At 45.6% G+C, this 19,230-nt stretch overlaps 1 protein-coding gene across 2 annotated transcripts in view; it reads right to left on the bottom strand.

Annotated features, from left to right (window-relative positions):
- Tbxas1 (thromboxane A synthase 1) overlaps nucleotides 1-19,230 on the bottom strand; it is a 171,305-nt gene that overhangs the window by 106,764 nt on the left and 45,311 nt on the right. For both annotated transcript variants that reach the window (XM_052173489.1, XM_052173491.1), the window contains exon 4: nucleotides 1,756-1,852. In XM_052173489.1, coding sequence (XP_052029449.1) covers nucleotides 1,756-1,852 — 97 coding nt within the window. The remainder of the gene's footprint in view (nucleotides 1-1,755; nucleotides 1,853-19,230) is intronic.

The raw sequence follows: 19,230 nt of genomic DNA, 5'->3' as shown, positions 1-19,230 counted from the left end.
CAACGCTGCAAGGGCGGCAAGTGAAACCTGGACCTGGGGCGACGGCTCAGTGGCTAAAACATTTGCTGTGTGTGTGTGAGAACCTGTGTGTGGATCCACGGCCCCTGTAAAGTCAGAGTCAGCAGCACATGTCTTCTGTCCCAGGGTTTCTACGAGATGGGAGGTGGGGGCAGGAAAAGTCCTACAAGTTCACTGCCAGCTAGTTTGGTGTGTGCAGCAGCAAATGACAAGAGCTTCTGTTTCATATAAGGTGGAAGGCAAGATTAAACAGACGCCTGGGGTGACCTCTGACCTCTACATGGCTATGCACACTGTAGCCTGCATGCACCCACACTCGTACACTTAAACATGTACATGCTCTCTCTCTCTCTCTCTCTCTCTCTCTCTCTCTCTCTCTCTCTCACACACACACACACAGTTTTTAATTTGACCTGGTAAGAGATGGCTGAGATACCGTGGTTGTCAAAATCCGCCCAAGCATGTTTGTTAATTCACCCGAGACTCTAAGAACCAACATGAGGGTCACTAACCCTTTTTTGTTAGAATTTCTGTCTCCTCACTTTGAGGAAATATTAATTGTCCAATACTAAGCACCACCGTTTCTTCTATTTGGGATTTTTTTTCATTAGAGGTAAAAAGCAGGAGAAGTGGGCCAGAGACTTGGATTGGCACTGGGGCCCTGTGTAGACTCCTGCTGTAATCCGTGGGCTAATTTCCCTACTGAGATTGTTTCTCTTTCCTCTGTAGCTTACATGCTTCCTGAGAACGATGTAAGGGCAGACCCACAAAGCTCGCACTCCCGTTGCTGTTTATTAACCTTGCTTGGTGTTTCTCAGTCACGTGGCCTGTGTCCCGTGGATCCTCTAGCTTTGAACACAGCTTTAGCCAACTCCCCTGGCTGTAGCATTTCTACCAGCTCCGATTTCTCTTCTGCTCTAGTTTTCTTGGAATGTTTCCTAGGTGTAAATGTCATCTTTGCAGCAGTTGTGGGCATTTCTCAGAATCTTTTTGAGTAGTTTTTGAGGAGATCAGACCTTGGCCCCGTGGAAGCTATTTAATTTGCTTCTTGTTTGTGGTGGTTTGAGTGAGAATGCCCCCCCCCCCCCCAGGCTCTGATGTTTGGACACTTGGTCCCCAGTCATGGGCGCTGATTGGTAAAGTTGTGGAGCCTTTGTGAAATCTTACTAGGAGAAGTGAGTCACTGGGGAAAGGGCGTCCAGTGCTTGTAGTAGCACCTCACTTCCTGCTTTCTCTCTGCTCCATGCTTCCATTTGAAGATGCCAGCTCTCGGCTTCCCTGTCCGGCCACCATGTCTGCTGCTTGCTGCCCTGCTTCCCCGCCATGATGGACTCCAATCTCTCTGGGACTGTAAGCTAAAATAAACTCTTTCTTCTACAAGACACGGACATGGCGTTTTATCACAGCAATAGTAACAACAAGTAACTAATATCCTTGTTGGTGTGATAAGAGCCCCAACCAAAAGCAATTTAGAGAGGAAAGGGTTTATTTTAACTTACAGCTTCTAGACTGAAAACATGTGAAACTGCCCACAGCGGGTTGGGACATCTGACATCAACTAACAATTAAGCAAATGCCCCCACGGACATGCCCACAGATCAATCTATAGAGGCAAATTTTCAGCCAAGGTTCCTTTTTCCTAAGTGTGTCAGACTGTCAGTCAAGGTTAACTATCACAAACCACTCCTCCATACCCATATTCACAAGGCTGGCACAGAGAGGGAAGGGACCACATACCATTCTGTTGGAAAAGTTGCTGAAGTTCTCAACCAACACTTCCTTGATCATGTCTGGCTCTGAAATGACAACGTACATCCGACGGCCAAGATAGTACCTAAAACAGAACAAACAAAACTGCTTTCAACTATGACATTGATAGTACCCATTTCTCCTACCCCCCAAAAGAACTCACAGTGGTTTAGGGTGCAGGGTGAATGCTAAGTGGGGAGTTAAGACATAGAGATTGGAGAGCACAGGTTCCAAAGGTAAGCAATCGTAGATCTGCGGGGCCACCAAAGCTCTTCCTTCCCATCAACACTTGTGAACTGCCATCTTGTCACAGAACTGGAAATTTAGATGAAATACAGTCCTGACTCAAGTGGCTTAGGAAAGGCAGGTCAATAAATGCCAATACACTAATGAAGGCTACCGAGATCTAGCAGTAAAATGGAGGGGAAATGGCCGAGTTGTCCAAACTGAGAGATCTGCATTTTAGAACAAAGACATTAATTCTACCCTGGAGGAATAAGCAGATGTTTGTGAGAATAATTAATCCTGCTTCAGAAAGCCTGAACATTGTACAAGGAAGTTGAGCAGATACAGCATCTGAGACAGAGCCAGCCTCAGCTGGTCACCTGATGCTGGGGAGCTCTGGCCTGAGGAAGTGCGTACAGATGTGGTTTATCTTTATGGACATACGGAGAAGCCAACTCACCAAGACCCAGTCTCTGCCTGGGTGGGGGGCTTCATCTGATGGGGTTAACAGAATGGCAATCAGCACCCAGCAGGATGTTCTGCCTGGCGTGAGTGAGATCAGAGGGGACACCTAGGTCAGTGTCTGGAGGGTGACGTGAAGAATTCCCAGAGATGGTTCCCAAACTGAATTTCTGAAGATGAGCCAGAGTTGGTCCAAGTAGGTAGATGGAGAAGAGATGTGAGTGGGTTGGGCAAAGGAGTCAGCGTTAGCACTGGGTCAGCCCCCTCCCCCTGCTTAGGTAGCACTGTGAGTAACTAGAGACGGACTGTGCACAGTGAAGTTGAGTAATCACGGGGCCGCCAGGCATGCTTCCAGTGTGTGAGATGACATGTTCCTGGGTGTAACTGGATGGCTGGTATAACTTGTTCAGAGCACCATGGCTCAGACTTTCAAAGAAATAACATTAAAAAAAAATGTAGCTGGGCTTGCTCTAGCATTCTGACTTAGCTTTCTTTCGTAAGCCAAAATGACATTCATTTTAAAAATCATTTTCCCTATCGCCAAACAGTGGAGAAAATAAAAGAGGGGCTGATGAGGTGGCCTTGTTGACAAAGTACATGTCACATAAGCATGACGACCTGAGTTCCGGTCCCCAGCATTCATGTAAAGAAAGCTGGGTGTGGCAGTAGCCTCCAGAATCCCAGTGCTGGGAGAGTGGTGTGGAGACAGATGGGTTCTCAGACTCCCAGGCCAGCTATCCTGGGAGCCCCAGGCCCAGTGAGAGACTGTGCCTCAAACAATAGAATGGAGAGTAATTAAAGCTGATACCCAGAATTGGCCTGTGGTTGCCACATGCTTGCACACGCGTGTGTACCCACATGCACACGTGCACAACACTTGAGTGAGCTGTACAGTAGAACACATGTGCACACACATGTTTCTATTTTTTAAAGAAAAGAGATTTATCTGGTTCCTATTAAGCACTCAGAAAATATTCAACCAAGCGATCATATTTTACAAAATCGTTAGGGAAGTCTGCAGACCACAGGAATTCAACAGATGTGGTGCGTGGAAGAGGAGGCCACCAACTAGTTTCTTACTGTTTTAGAACACTGAAAATAACCCAGTCCGGCCATAAACCAATACTTTTCTAAACTGTGTGGCAGGTGTCACAGAACCTTCTGAGAACCAGAGCAAGCTATATATGCCCAGCTGAGAAGAACAAACACTTACAGAACACTGTCTGCATTAAGGAGGGTCCAGACCCTTCACCTTTATCCAAAGCAGGGATTCTCAGATTTAAAGTGTACATCAAATCACCTTCCTGTGAAGAAATTCTAGCTGAAAAAAAAAACTGTCCCAATTTGAAAAAAAAAAAAGACTATAAAAATTCAAGAAAAAAAATCAAGGAACCAAATGAACCTCATATAGGGTAAACACAAATTAACACACACCAAGGCACATTACAACTGAGCTTCTGGGAGACAATGAAGATATTAATTCAAAAGACAGCAAATTTCTCAGCAGAAATCATGGAGACTGACACTCACAAGATAGTAAGACACTCACAAGATAGGTAACAGAGCTTGTGCAAGCATGAGGATCTAAGTTCAGCTCCCAGAACTCATCACGAAGCCAGATACATCAGTGTTTCTATAACCCTAGCATGAGGAGACAGGAGGATGGCTGGGCGGCTCGGCTCCTGGTTCTGTGAGAGACCCTGTCACAAGAGAATAAGATGGGGGAGTGACAGCGAGATGCTTGCGGCCCTACTTTAGTCTCTGCACACACAGGTGCATGCACCTACACACATGAACAATATACAAAGCAGGGGGAGAGAAGGAGGGAGAGAGGAGGGAGGGAGAGGAACAGACAGAAAGACCTAGGAAACTAGAGAACTGGAGATGACTCAGTTGACTTGCTCAATACTAAAATTAAGTTCAGATTCCTGGAACCCATGGGGAAAAAATCTGGGCATGATGGTGCATATCTGTAATCTAACATTGAAGAGGAGGAGACAGGAGAACCCTTGTCAATCTTGTCCATCAGTGAGCTCCAATTTCAGTGAAAGCCTCTGTCTCAAGGTATAAAGTTGAGAGAGACAGAGGAAGACATGCAGCATTGATCTCTGACTTCCACACTCATGAGCACACGTGCATATGTACAGACATGTACCCATGCACACACCTGGACATATACACAGGTCAAAATCATCAGGTCAGAAGGAATTGGTACATTGTCAAGTGGTAAAAGCAAAGAATTTTCCATTATCTCTCTGGCAAACTTCAGGAAACAGGTTTTAAAAAGCATTTTAAGAAGAACGGTAACTAAGAATTTATCACTAGCAGATCTACCCTCAAAGGGAGGCTAGTGAGAAGTGAAATGATAACAGAATAAACTTCCCAAAACAAAGACACAGAATGGGTAAAGTGTATAAAGCTAGCCCTCACCGAGTGGGTAAAAGGGAACAGGCTCTCCCTCTGCCCACACACTTAAAGTATGTTCTATGGCTAAAGCAAGAGCTAAAGTGTCGACTTTGGTGAGTGTGCTTGGAGGAAACACTAGAGAGAGTTACATTCTGAAGGAAAGAGGGAAACGGACCAGCAGGGAAGGTTTCCACATGGCACCCAAAGTGCCAAGGCTGCCACACTCATAGACCAGGATAAGTTATGTATGCATATTTATGCAACTACTAAAAACATGATGCAAAATGGTAAAAAAAAAAAAAAAACCCATTTGATAAATCAAAAATAGGGTGTGTGGTGGCTCAGCCTTCAGGTGTGCTTGCTGCTCTTGCGGGGACCCAGGTTTGGTTCCCGGCACCCACATGGCAGCTCACACCCATGTGAGTGTGATGCCCTCCTGTACAGACCCTCACATATGCCCACACACTGGACAAAGGAGGAGCTGCATACGGGGACAAAGGACCGGAAAGGAGTGGCAGCCGACTGATAACACATGCATGAAAATGCTGTCGTGGACGCGTTGCTCTCCCTGTTGATAAAAATCCTACTAATCAAATAAAAATGTGGTAAAACAGTCTGAACGGTCCTATGACCACAAAAATGGAATTCATAATTTTAAATTTCCTGAATTTCCAGGCCCACATGGTTTTAGTAGAGAATGCTTCTAAACATTCACAAGCAAGTAACAATAGCCCTCTGCAATTTCTTCTAGAAAGTAAAAGCTTGGAGCATGGCGCAGCTTCACTTCCAAGGGAGGTTTGACCTTGATTCCCAGACGAAGACGGTGAAGGGAGCTGTGTAGACCAGTGCCGTGTGTCTTAGACACAAAACCCCTCCACGAATCAAGTCCAGCAATATGTAAAAATATTTATACAGCACAGCAGCTATCATCTTTGTTCTTGATCAGCGTCCACTTTTCTTTAACAAAATTCCTTCTTAATAAATCCCATTTTTGTCTCATTAAAAAGGAAAGAAAGAAAACTAGGCCGGCAAAACGGCTCAGCAAATCTCACGACCTGCGTTCAATCCACAGGATTTTCACAATGAAAGGAGAGAATTGTTTCTTATAAGTTTGCCCTTGACCTCTACAGGTTTGCACACATATGCCAGCACATGTACGCATGCATGTACACACACATGCAGGCATGCACACACATTCACATACACATACAGGCATGCAAACACATGCACACACATACACATGCACACACACATGTATTAGTTATTTTTCTATTGCTATGATAAAACCTTATGACCAAGGCAGTTCATGCAAGAAGGACTTTAGTGTGGTTGATGGTTCCAGGTGGATAGCATTCGTCTGGCGTGGAAACCAGAGCAGGAGACTGAGAGTGCACATCCTCACCTGTGTGAGAGCACAAAGCAGAGCTTGCTAACCACAAGTGGTGGAAAGATTTAAACTTTTAAAGCCCCACCCCCACCAGGTGATGAATTGCCTCCAGCAAGACTCCATCTCCTAAATCTCACCAAACAGCACCACCACCTAAGCCTATGGAGACCTTCTTGTCCAAACTGCTACAGCACAGATGATCTTTTATAAGTTTAGAAAAAAATCCGCACAGAACCAACCTGGGATGGAGCCCAGTGGAAGAATATTTTCCTAGCTCATGAGGTCCTAGATTTACTTCCCATCATAACAAAACAAGCAAAACAAAACACACACACACACACACACACACACTATGTTGATGAAAGAAATCTAAGAACCCCTATGTAAATGCATAGACAAATCACGTTCATGATTTGGAAGACACTACAAAGGTCTCCACAGACACACTCATATGTGCATATATAATTGGATAAAATTTGAATAATCTCTGTGTATGAACAGAGTTCCACCTGCTGGTTTTGATAACTAGTTATAGTTTTACCTGCGTGTGTTGTAGATCACCAAGGGGTAAACTAGGAAAAAAAAAGACACTGAAGCCCCTGTACATTTTTGTTTATTTATTTGCAAATTTCTATGTATCTATAATTCTTTCAAACTAAGACAATGTCTTACAAGTCATTCAGGAAGTTGATAAAGTTTAAAGACATAGCCCTCTTCTCAGCCAAGCCTGTTCTACCAAGCTTGGGTGGGCCCCAAAAACCTACAATAAATACTTGCTCTCAGATTCCAGTGCAAGAAGACGGGGCCACCCTCCCAAGACAGCAGTGAGAACCTGAGCAGCTGGCCGAAGCCAAGAACGGAGGATTCAAAGAAAGATGGGCCCCACCCAGGCCTGCCAGGCCCTGGTCTTGGGCAGGAGTGGGACCAGTCACCTCTTATTTTAACACGCTCCCAGGGGATTCCGATGCCGTTGACAATGAATGGACTGGGGCCCCACCTTACAAATCTTGCTCTGTGAGCAGAGGACAATGCCCATTCGTATGTCCCCCAATCCTTAGATGTAAAAGAAAACCAGTTAGACTGTGGGAGGCACTCATATTTTGGTAAGATATTTGTATTGAGTTTCTTATGTTCAAAATAATTTTGTACACCCTTTGGATTTTTTTTTTTAAAGAGCAAAATAATACTTGTATATTCTGGTGGAAGGAGCCACCACGGGAGTCTTTCCGTATTTTTCTAGTAATATTACTAATGCTAAAACCAATTTTACAACAATTCCTTTAGAATTGCCTCAGAGCTGCTTTGCGAGCCTCGGGAGGAAACTGGCCCCATTTTACATGTAAATTGTGTAATCTTGCGAATTTATGCTTATAAAAATGCTCATCTGTAGTTTGAGGAGCTCCTGGCAAGATCTTAAATAGAGAAAAATGTCTTTGACTTCCACAGTTGCGGCCTTCCTTTCTGGAGTCTGGGGCGGCTCCACCACGCGAGTCTGCGCACCACTTCTCCAGGGGAAGCCACCCTCCAACCCTGCGGAGTTCAGAAATCTGGTCTCTGTTTATCTCTCTCTCCAAAACCCTTTGCTGTATTTAATCTTCACTGGGAGGGATGCCTTCCCAGGTGTGTCCAGGCGGGACCTTCAGGGGCTAAGTCAATCACAGAGGCTAAAACTGGATGGGTTAATGGTCACACTGAAGCAGATCTGCTATAAAGGCCACTTTGGTAGCGTCTCCAGGATGAACTCTTTTTGCCATGTGATATTTTGTATTATATTAGGACTCTGTGTGGAATGCCCACCTGCATCTGCTCAGAGCCTCTCTGACTCCAGAACTGTAAATTGGAGAAACCTTTCTTCTTTATAACTCATTCAGTCTGAAGTGTTTGGTGATAGCAAAAGAATATAGAACAAGTGGTATGTATTTTCCTACTCCCTGGGGCGGTGTGCTCAGCCGGTGGGATACACACTCACTCATCACCTGTTGTGGGGGGGGCAACAGGTTTTAGACACAAACTCTTCAGACTATGTTGCAGCTGAAATGTGGGAGTAAAATCTAGGTCATCATAATTCCCTATTGATTTAATCCTGTCAATCCTATTAGGTTAGAAGGAAATATGGTTCTTGAAAGTTAATAGGGTGCAAAGAAACGTCCCAAAGCATGAAACTGGTCAGTGAGGCGTGGCGTGGTTGTGGGTCTTTCTCAGAACCATCGTGGTCACAGTCATTAGCACTCGTGCTCATTTCCTGCCCGCCTCTGAGCTTCCCACGCTAGCTCCACCGCCACCTCACGTTTTGAAGAAAATGGAAGAGGAAGTCATTCTACTCACTTCTAGAACAGGAAACTAAGACTTGACCAAGACAAGGTCTGTCTGACCCTGCCTCAGAGCTGTCCCTCTCCAAGATGACCAGCCTTCCCTCTCTCCCTAGGATAGCCTGGCCTGTGAAATCCAGAGAAGCGGGTGTGCGAAGAAGCCAGGCAGACTTCAGCCATACTGTCTGTGTCTTTCTCCCCTCACTGACTGTGTCTTATAAAGGTGCAGTCAGAGAGCAGATTCTTGCTTAATGGACCAGAAACCCCTTTCCAGCCTAATTAAGGAGGTGAGGTCTAGCTCCCCACTAATCCAAGTTGCACGTTGAGTATTATAGGGGCAAGAAATTCATAACCAATTAGTCATTCATATTTATTTATGCACATAACAATTTGCTTATTCAACCCCAAAGCACCTGGTTGAAGAGAAAATGTAGGCAAACCAATGAAGTATTGTGCAGTTAAAAATAACACTTATTTGACTTGCTTAATTGGTGGTTTTCTTTTATTTTTCTCTTAAAAAAAAAACTGACCAGTCTAACCAAAATAGCACTGCTGCCTTCTTTCTGGGAACCATGACAAGCAAGACTGTTGTCATTAGCCTGGGGGCTGCCTGGACAAGTTCCAGAAGGACTGCCTCTGGCAGGGGTGAGCAAACTATAGGGCTGTTCGTGGGATGGCAGTGGAGACATGTCACTCACAGTCACATGGAAAAGCCAGGCTCCACAGCTAGATGGAGGTGCACCTTGTAAAAGTAGCACTGTGGGTCTGTTAATAAATAATAGTCCACTCCAGCATTAATTAGTTCATTCAAGAAGTGTTTATTGAGCACATACGCTGCCAGGCATCCAGCTGACAAATTCTCGCAAGTCTGGAGGAAAATGTCCTGGGTGTGTAACTGAAGCAGAGGATTGTGGGCACTTCTTTATTGTCTCAGGATTTTTGAAGTGAGCTCATGACTTTTGGAAGAAGTAGGAAGGGGTTGTTGCTGGGTTGGCCTACTGAGGCTGTCAGGGGTCAGGGTAAGGTGAGGTGCTGTGTCTTTGGGCATCGGAGCCTTGGGGACTCCGATCCAGGCCTTGTTTGAAATTAGCAGCTGTGTCACCTTGAACAAATCAGGTCTGCTTTGAGGTCCTGGTGAAGGTCAGCAGGAAGTGTGTCAGCAGTGAAGCTGCTGTCAGTGTGGACAGTGAACAGTGAGGGCCCTGACTGTGAGAAATGAACTTCTGGGTGTCCATGGGGGGGTTCCCGATAAAAGCCTGACACCCCCACATCAGCAGAAGGGATCTGAACATATGCATGATTGACAGGATCTGCAGTGCACCACCAGACACCCGGTATCTAACAAACCCATGCGTTGGAGACAGCCTCGCTTCCTACCAGTAGAAGATGCTAAGGCAGCCGCTGTCCTGGCCTACACCTCACCGTGGCCGAATACAGAACCGTCAGGAAGCTAGCTCCACGGGAAAAGGTGGCCACGTGTTCTGGCAATGACCGTGACTCACAAATTCCAACAAGTCCAGAGAAAGTTAATGAGAGTTTGCTGCTCTTGTACATTTGGCTCAAGCAGTTCCTCTGGACTCGCGGCTCCCCCCACCCCCACCCCAGGCTCACTGCTTCCCGGGGCTAGTGGCTTCTCCGGGCTCGCGGCTTCCCGGGGCTAGCTTCTCCTCTTGGCATGGCGGCCCCCCACAATGCTGTAGAAAAGCTATAGTTTCCATATTACAAGTGGAGGGAGCTGGAATCACTTTCTAACCCCCATGCCAACTGTGTTTGAGCCTTGCTTTCTCTTTCAGCGGCCCTCAGTGGGGGTGGGGCGGGGTGGAGTGGGCATCTGTTTCTACAAAGCCAATCCCCACCAAGAAGGCCAAACCTACCTTTTGGGGACAGAAGGTGAGTATGTCACCTCACTCACTGTAACCTCTGATGGGTTTCCATTATTTGAAACAAGTGCCAGTTTCTTGACCTTTAACCAGGGCCCTTCTGTTTTCCTACCAAAGTTCATGGTTCCTTCTTTTTTTTGTTTTTTTGTTTTAGCCTCAAGTTTATTTGTAAAAACAGAAGGACAAGTCACTCCCTATGGCCAAGCATTCAAACACATGAGTCCAGGGGATGCAATTCTATTCAGACCGCCACAGGCAGTGTCTGTGTTTCCCTTCCAAACCAGATGATAACTTTCTTTGAGCAGAGACAGCAATGAAACTCTCTTGTGGGGAGGAATGGTGACTTCCGCCACCACTGTCATCTCAGTGCTGCACACAGGTGGACATCACTATTGAGTAGACAGTTCTAAAGAAGGGCCAGTGGGGAGCATTGTGGAGCTAGGACAGCCAGCCCCACTGTCTTGTGCCACTGGAAGATCAGTGGACAAGCCCTGAAGAGTCAGAAGTGGTCACAAAGTGGGTGTCCATCCCCAGGATGAGCAGAGAATTGGAGGTATGGGCGCATTGCATGTGGATCTAGTTGGAGACACTGGGCAAACCCTTCAGAACCTAGGTCACCATCTCTATGTCTGGTCAACGTCACAAGTCTTGGATTAAAACAGGTTTTCACCCTTCTTGAAAACATTCCTGCTGACTGCTAGGAATATGCATGTCAGTCGCTAGTTAAGTTTCTAAGCATCAGTGACAACAGGCAGGCTAATGGGGTCTGGGGTCCCATATGAAGCTATCCTAGTAAAGGTCAGAGACCCATGGATCCACCAGGGTAGGCCTCAAGAAGAGGAGTCCTCGATATGATTTGCCTTGTTCTATCTCAAGCTCACACCACCCTCTGCATGCTTTACCTAACCGACGCCCTCTCCCTCCCCACGGAAACACAGATGCCACTTGCTCTGTGAGAGAGGTGCCGCTGCAAAGGTAGAGTATATGTGTAATGTCTAGGTTCCCCGAAAGGGGGCTTCCTGTGTTTCCCAAAAGGCCCTATCTGCTAGGAGTCACAGGTCCAGGCAACAATCCACTTCTGAGTCTGGCTCAGAGGCAGCTGTTCTCCACCGTTTCTGGATGTAAGCAGGACGAGCCTCCTGGCTCCAGCCCTCAGAGTCTGAAAGATGAAATATCCCCTCCCCCTCAGTCCTGGTGAGTTATGACTATATTAAGTTATAGTAAATCTCTCTCCAAAAACAAAGCGATGGCTACAGGAGAGAATTGGGCAGCAAGGGAAAAAATATCTGAAACAAAACCTATAATGGTAAACCTCCCTCCTCTATCGAGTCTATCCGCCCACTTAATTTATTCAGTTAATAAAACGTATTCCCCAGAGGGGGACAGGCAGAGGTAAGCTGCAAGCCAATCTGCCTGTGTGAGTGGGGTATGTATGTGTATCTCATAACAATAAAAAAAAAAGAGTAATTAAGAGATGTATTGAAGTGTGTAGAAATCCTGAAGGACACAAAAGATTCCAATTCAAGTGAGTGTCCTTGGCGCAAATTTAATTCAACCGGGAATAGATAAATAAAAATAAAGAAAAAAAAGCCAAAAACAAATTTAGAACAGATGTTAGGCAAGCTATTTTTTTCACAGTAAGAATCATAAACATGAAAAACAGCCTATAAGGCAAAGTTGTTGATGCCAACAGCATCAAGTCACTAAATAAATAGTTGAATGGTTCTACAGGGACAAAGAAACATTAAAATAGTCATTTGGCTGTCCCTGAATATCTTTGCCTACACGTTATTCCCGAATATATATATATGTATATATATATATATTCTTAGATACTGGAGGGCGACTCTCTGTGTGTGTGTGTGTGTGTGTGTGTGTGCATGCATGTGTACGTGCATGCATGCACGTGTATGTGTTCCACCCCTCCTATTATATAGATACATATAGAATATACATTTACCTGAAAGTGTATGGCAAAATCACCTGCCGCACAGGCTCAGAATACAAATAGAGAATTTGGTAAAGAGCATCGTTACTTCTGCAAAGACAATGAAACCAGAAGAACCTAATGCCAGGGAAGGGCATGCTGTTCTGAGCTGTGTATGTGACAACAAGAAAGGGAAATTTTAATAAGAGATTCAGACATAACTGGGGAGAAACAAGGTCAGGGAGTATTTTTTTTAAAGATTTATTTATTTGATGTGTACAAGTGTACTGTCACTCTCTTCAGACACACCAGAAGAGGGCATCGGACCCCATTACAGATGGTTGTGAGCCAACATGTGGTTGTTGGGAATTGAACTCAGGACCTCTGGAAGAGCAGTCAGTGCTTTTAATTGCTGAGCCATCTCTCCAGCCTCGGCAGGGGATGTTTTTAAGCATACATAATAGTATTTTAGAAAGAGGAGAAAGCTTCAAGATGATTATGCACACACACACACACACACACACACACACACACACATTCTATACCTAAGGTAATGAATGCAAAGAGAAGAGACAACTGGACAGGATACACCATCTCCCAAGAACACCCCTTACTCAGGAGGATGCACCAGGGCAAAGATTTTCTGGAGACATAAAACTGAGAGGATTTACATACCCACATGCAGAGGCTCAGGGACTTAGCCTTGAGCAGCTGTAGAAGAGACTCCTAATGTCTAAGGTCTCCCCCAAGATGCCAACTGACTGCAAGAAGTCTTTGAAACTCAGACTAGAGGAGTAGAGAAATCACCATTGGACTCCTGGATCCCTGATGGACTTGCCTGAGGGATCTGGGTGACCTTAGTGACCTCTGAGCCCCACATCAATGGATCTGTGATCTAGGCAGGTGCTCAAGTATGTATTAAAGGTGACCAAATGGCTGAAAGATTCATGGGACTTCCTGGCTAAGAATAGCTGGGTCAAGACCGGATGATGGCTTCTAATCCTGTGTTCTTTGTGGTGCCCTAAGATGACCCCAGAGAGGTAGGCTATGGGCAACTGTGACACTCTGGGAGCAGGACGTGATTTGGCAGACCAGGAAGGACCTAAGTAATTCCTTTGCTAATGGTGTCCCACAGTCCCACCAATACACCTTTCCTTTATTCACCCTTCAGATCCCAAGATGGCCTTCCATGGTATGCCTTTCACAGTTTTGTACTTCAGTGGGCTAGCTCCTGATAAGAACAATTATTATCCCTCTTTCTCTAAGCTTTGGTTTTAAGAGGAATTTTTCCCTCTTCTTTTTTGTCTACTAGAAAATATCAATTACCCAAATTAGCGAAATAAGATCTTCCTAAGGTTTGAGGTTTCCTTGGGGATAAATTTGTTGTGAAGAAATATGTACCAAGAGGCAATTCATTTAGCCACTTAACAAATATTTAACAAGCACCTGTTATGTGCCAGACACTGCTCTAGGTGCTCGGAATAACAGGATGGGCAAGAGAGAACTTCTTGCTGTGGAGTTTGTATCCTGTCAGGACAACTTGACAATGAACAGACAATTATGTTGCATGTTGTAGGGGCAAATATCCTAAGGCTCAGAGATTCTGTCCAGTGTCTCAAGGGAAAGTGGAGTAAGAGAGCTTCAGATGAACAGATTCATAGACAGTGGCTGGTCTTTTTTTTTTTTTTTAATATTTAGGTTAGCATAGAAAGCAATGGCTTCTTGTTGGCATCTTCATGCATACACATGTCATTACAGTTTGTTCTCATTCATGTCCTTCCTTGACTGACCTGCTCAGAACGCACCCCGCCCCCTCTAGCTGGTCCTTCCCTTCTCTGTGAATCCCCTCTCAGTTTCCAATCACATGTATTCAATCACCCTCCCTAGCTCCCACTTCTCTTTAGATTTTTTTCTTCCTTTCTTGAGATCCTCTTTCTAGTTTCATGATCTACACACACACACACACACACATTTGCACACTTACATGCTTTAAAGTCTATGTTCCACCAGAGTGAGAGCACACTGCCATTGTCTTTCTGGTTGTCTGGCTGAGTCACTTACTGTAATGGTTACTAGACACACCTGTTTTTCTGAAAAAACCACGAGATAACCTTTACAGTGGTTGAGCCTGATTATCAACTTGATTGCATTGAGAAATGCCTAGGACATTAATAAGGCACGCTTTGGGGTATCTGGGAGTTGCCATTGGACCACAAGGGTTCTGCCTTCATCTGTTTACAGATTCAAAGTCTGAACAGGCTAAAGGGAGGTGGTGGACACTGCAGGTGGTGGGGCCTCATTGAGGGAGTGTCAGCCTCTGTCTTTGAAGGCTTATCTTGCCCTGGAACCTTCCTATCTTCGTTTCTTGGCCACCAAGGGCAGCCTCCTCTGGCCCCTATGCTGTGCCGCTTCAGCACAGAGTCGGCCATGATGGTCTTGTATTAGTTACTTTCCTGCTGCTGTGACACAGGTTCTAGAAAGAGTTTCTTTTGCTTTATGGTTCCAGGGGAAGAGACCATAATGGTGTGGGTGACACGGCAGCAGGAGCAGGAAGCTGAGAGGTTGTATCTTAACTCCTGACAGGAAAAAGAGAGGGCAAACTGGAAGTGGGGTGAGGCTACAAATTCTCAAAGCCCAACCCCAGTGACGTACTTCCTCCAGCAAGGTTCTGTGTCCTAAAGGTTTCATAACCTCCAAAAACAGAGTCACCGACCAAGTGCTTAAATACATGAGCCTATGGGGGACATTTCTCATCCAAACTACCACAACTCTGAAGCCACGAGCTAGGTTGCTTCACCCTGCATTCTGCCATAACAGTGGGGCAGCAAACAGATACACCATAAAGCCCAGGGCACACTGCTTATCACAGGTATGGCCTCTTCAACTTCGTCACTCCTGGTTATGAATGATTAGATAGGCTCAGCTAAGTGTGAGTACTGTTGGATGGTTGCACAAGAGACTATATTGGAAGGGTGTATCCTACTCTTAAATTACAGCATCTGATATGGAGAAGGGCCCTGGGAAGGATGATAAGTATTTCGTACAGTCATAAAAGCAAGGGAGGCAGCCCATAGTGTTATATCATGGGTTCCCGAGGAGCTTCAGAAAAGGATGCCCGGAGAAGAGTTTTCTGGAAGCAGTAGCACAGTGGATGGGTGGGAGACTGGGGGTTGGGCAGCACGGAAATGCAACAGATTGGATGAGAACACAGCACCTTGATGGAACCGGAAAACCTTAGGCCCAGCATAAGACCTGTGAGCTATAGTGGCCGCAGATGCTAAGCATGAGATGATAATACTCCATCTGTAAAGTTGTGCAAACATGCACATCAAACACCATGATGCCGTGGGATGGATGACTGGCTACTGGAGGTTGGGAAGGGAAGGAGGAAGGTAAAAAGATTAAAGGAGGCCAGTTTTTCATATTTTACTTCCAAAAGATATTATGGAGAACAAAAGAGTCCTGAAATCAAATAAACACTCTAGCTTGAGTTCTCGCCTGGAGAGTTTCCAAGTGTCTTACTCCACGAAGCTCACTGAGATAGAGCAGTAATAAGGTGTGTGTTCCTTGGACTCTGTCTCCACCATTTGACTATGGAGAGGCCCTTCCCTTTTATTTTCCATGTAGCCACCATGTGATTGTTGGTGGAAGTGGTCCAAAGGACATACTTTGGGAAATAAGCCCATTAGACTCTCAAGGGATTAGGGACAGAAGATTCCAGAGTCCAGACACACCCTGGAACTCCCAGTATTCCCTTTTCTTTGCTCTTGCAGATGTGATCCTTAGAGTCTCCCATTCCTAAGTCACATTGGACCCACTGTCATTAACAGCCCCTGTACTGTCTGAACGTTTGCACCCTCCAAATTTGTATGTTGACATTCTAATCCCTAGGGTAATTATATTCAGAGGTGAGCCCTCTGGGGGTAATTATGTCATAAGGGCAGAGTCCTTTTAAATGGATTAGTACCCTTTATAAAAGGATTCCAAAATTGTTCCTTCACATCTTCCATCACGCAAGGACACCCATGAACCAGAAAACTAACGCCCACTAGACCACCAAGCAGACCACCAAGCAGACGACCAAGCAGACCACCAAGCTGCCGGTGCCTTGATATTGAGCTCCCAGCCCCCAAAACTATGAGAATACACTTCTGTTGTTTATAAGTTACCCAGCGTATGGTATTTTGCTATGGCAACCTGGCTGGACTAAGGCATGTTCCAGCTGATTATGGCAAACACAACACCCTTTTCTCTGTTGCCATGTGCAGTCTCTTCACTATTACAGGCCACCATTTATCCTCCGAGCAGGTTGTGACAAAATCCTGGATGAAGAATGACTTAAGGAAGGAAGGTCTGTTCTGACTCACAGTTTGACTCTCCAGGCCAACCTAGCAGGAAAGGAACAGACGCAGAAGCTTGAGGTCAATGCCCATATTGCTCTGTGTCCATGGTCAGGACAAGCACTGTTAAATTCGGGCGCTTGACTGGCTTTTTGCTTATTTACTCCAAGATCCCAAGCTGTGGGATGATGTCACCTGCATTTAGCCCATTCTAGAAACCCCCTCATTTGACATGCCCAGGAACAATCAGTATTCACCACCACAGAACTCCCAGCCAACATCAGTGATTCAGGCCGATTCACCTTTGTTCTTAGAGCCCAAGTCTTGCTCAATGCTGCTGTTTTTCCTACAGAACTTTTCTCCTGTAACATTTTCGTCTGTTTTCTTCACCATTTCTGATGATCCAAATCGCTGTTTTCTCACCAAGGCTAATAGAATGTTCACTATGGATACCCAATATCACATTTCCCCAGCATAACCCTTATCAACTACTCTTCTCCCTTCTGGTCCTAGCCAAAATCTCTGCACTCCTTCCAAAGCTTGTGTGCCTGGGTGCATATTTCTCTGCGGGCACCATGGCAGTTGAAGACTTGTGGACTAGTCACTTTTGCTCAGTGACTATGTTTTTGCAGGGACTTTGGAATACAAAGGAGACATCAGCTTGCCTCCTTCAGCAAATGGTCTCAAAGCTGGAATAGGCATCTGTGGAGGAGCTCAGAGACTGCATCAGCAAGTTACTAAACCTGGCCTTGACAGATTGAGAATGAAGGGCCTAGCTCTGTGGAGAGATGTTGTACATAGAACATGAACAAGAACCAGAAGAGAGACCCAAAGACCACAGTGAGCCCCTGGGAAAGAGGAAACTTCAAGGTGTGGAGGCGGAATGGAAGACACCGAGGTTGTAAAGGACTCAGCAGAGGGGAAGCAAAGGGCACGGAGCTCAGGGTGGAGACTGCCTGGCTTTACTAAAATGAGCTGGACTGATGGTAAGGCTAGCTTCCTTTTGTCTTTGTTTTGTCAAGTGCGAGCTGGTTCACACCCAACAGAAAGTTGGAAGGGAGTGGGAATCACTGGGTCCCATGTTCCAATCAGAAATGCAGGGTTTGCATTGACCAGTTTTGTTCCAGGATCTTTTGCAAGGAAGTACATACATTTCCTCTGGAATTTATTCTCAAGGTTTGACAGCAATAGTTACAACCTTGGCATGGTAGAAAGGAAAGGCTAAACACTGCTACAAAATCTCTTCCAAAAGATAAAATGATGGGGCTACTATAGGGGAACAACATGAAGAGCTAGAACTCCCCACCCACACACACACACTAAAAGCAGAATTGCTATCTGATGCTGTAATTCTCCTTCTAGGATGGATGCTCTAAAAACAGAAAGCAGGAACTTGAAGAAACATTTGCAAGCTGGTGATCATGGCTGCATTATTGAACTGAAAGCAGGATCTTGGATTTATACTTGCACACCCACAGTCATGGCTTTGTTGTTTACTGAAGCCAAATGATAGAAGCTAAGCAGTGTCCATCAACAGCCAAACAACACAGTATGGGGCATGTATCCAGTGTACAAGGTCTTCTTCTTCTTCTTCTTCTTCTTCTTCTTCTTCTTCTTCTTCTTCTTCTTCTTCTTCTTCTTCTTCTTCTTCTTCCTCCTCCTCCTCCTCCTCCTCTTCCTCTTCCTCTTCCTCCTCCTCTTCCTCCTCCTCCTTCCTCTTCTTCTTCCTTGAAGAGGAAGAAAATTCTGACACGCGGGACAAGGTAAATGAGCCCTGAGGACATCTTCCTGAGTGAACTAAGACAAGTACTGTACAATTCTGTCAAGGAGATGGAATGTGGGATGGTAGTTGCCAGGGGCAGGAGAGGGGCGCAGAGAGGGCAGCGTTTGCTGCAGATGACATTTCGGTTTGCTGGATGAAAGCCCCCGTGTGTGTGAATGGCGGTGGTGACTGTAAAACTCTGTGAACCTGTTTAGCAGCACTGAGTCGCACAATGAGAAAGGGTCAAGATGGTAAATTTTCTCATGTGTATTTTATCACAATAAGAAATGCCCCTTAGGTATACGGCCTTCATGCTGTTTCAGTATCTGGCTTTGTCTGAGAAGCAGGGACCATTAATCCATCAGCCCAACAGGCACCCTGCCAGGTAGACTGTGGGTACGTGGAAATTCACCCTCCCCCAACTCAGATGAGACCATTGTTCTGTGAATGCTCCTTATGGCACCAAAGCCCTGGCGGTCATCAACAGGTTGGATTTGGAGAAGGGCGGGATTCAGGATGCTGAGAAGGAGATGAAGCATCCTATTGGGCTCCAGGCTGAGGACAAAGACTACAGACTGTTATCTCCTTCGATGATTCAGGGAACGAACTCTAGCAGAGAATGCAAAGACTTGAGGGAAGGGAACATCTTTCTGATTGGTTAGGGGAAGAATCCGAGGGCTGTGTTAACCACTGCATACAGCTGTGGACTGGCAGTGAGGCCAAGATGGGAGCTTGGAGAGTTAGAACCCTACAGGTAAAGTAGAT

The sequence above is a fragment of the Apodemus sylvaticus genome, chromosome 2 (assembly GCF_947179515.1).
Source record: "Apodemus sylvaticus chromosome 2, mApoSyl1.1, whole genome shotgun sequence".
Classification (NCBI taxonomy): domain Eukaryota; kingdom Metazoa; phylum Chordata; class Mammalia; order Rodentia; family Muridae; genus Apodemus; species Apodemus sylvaticus.
Note: the sequence above shows the minus strand (reverse complement) of the source record. Positions and strands in the feature narration are given on the sequence as shown.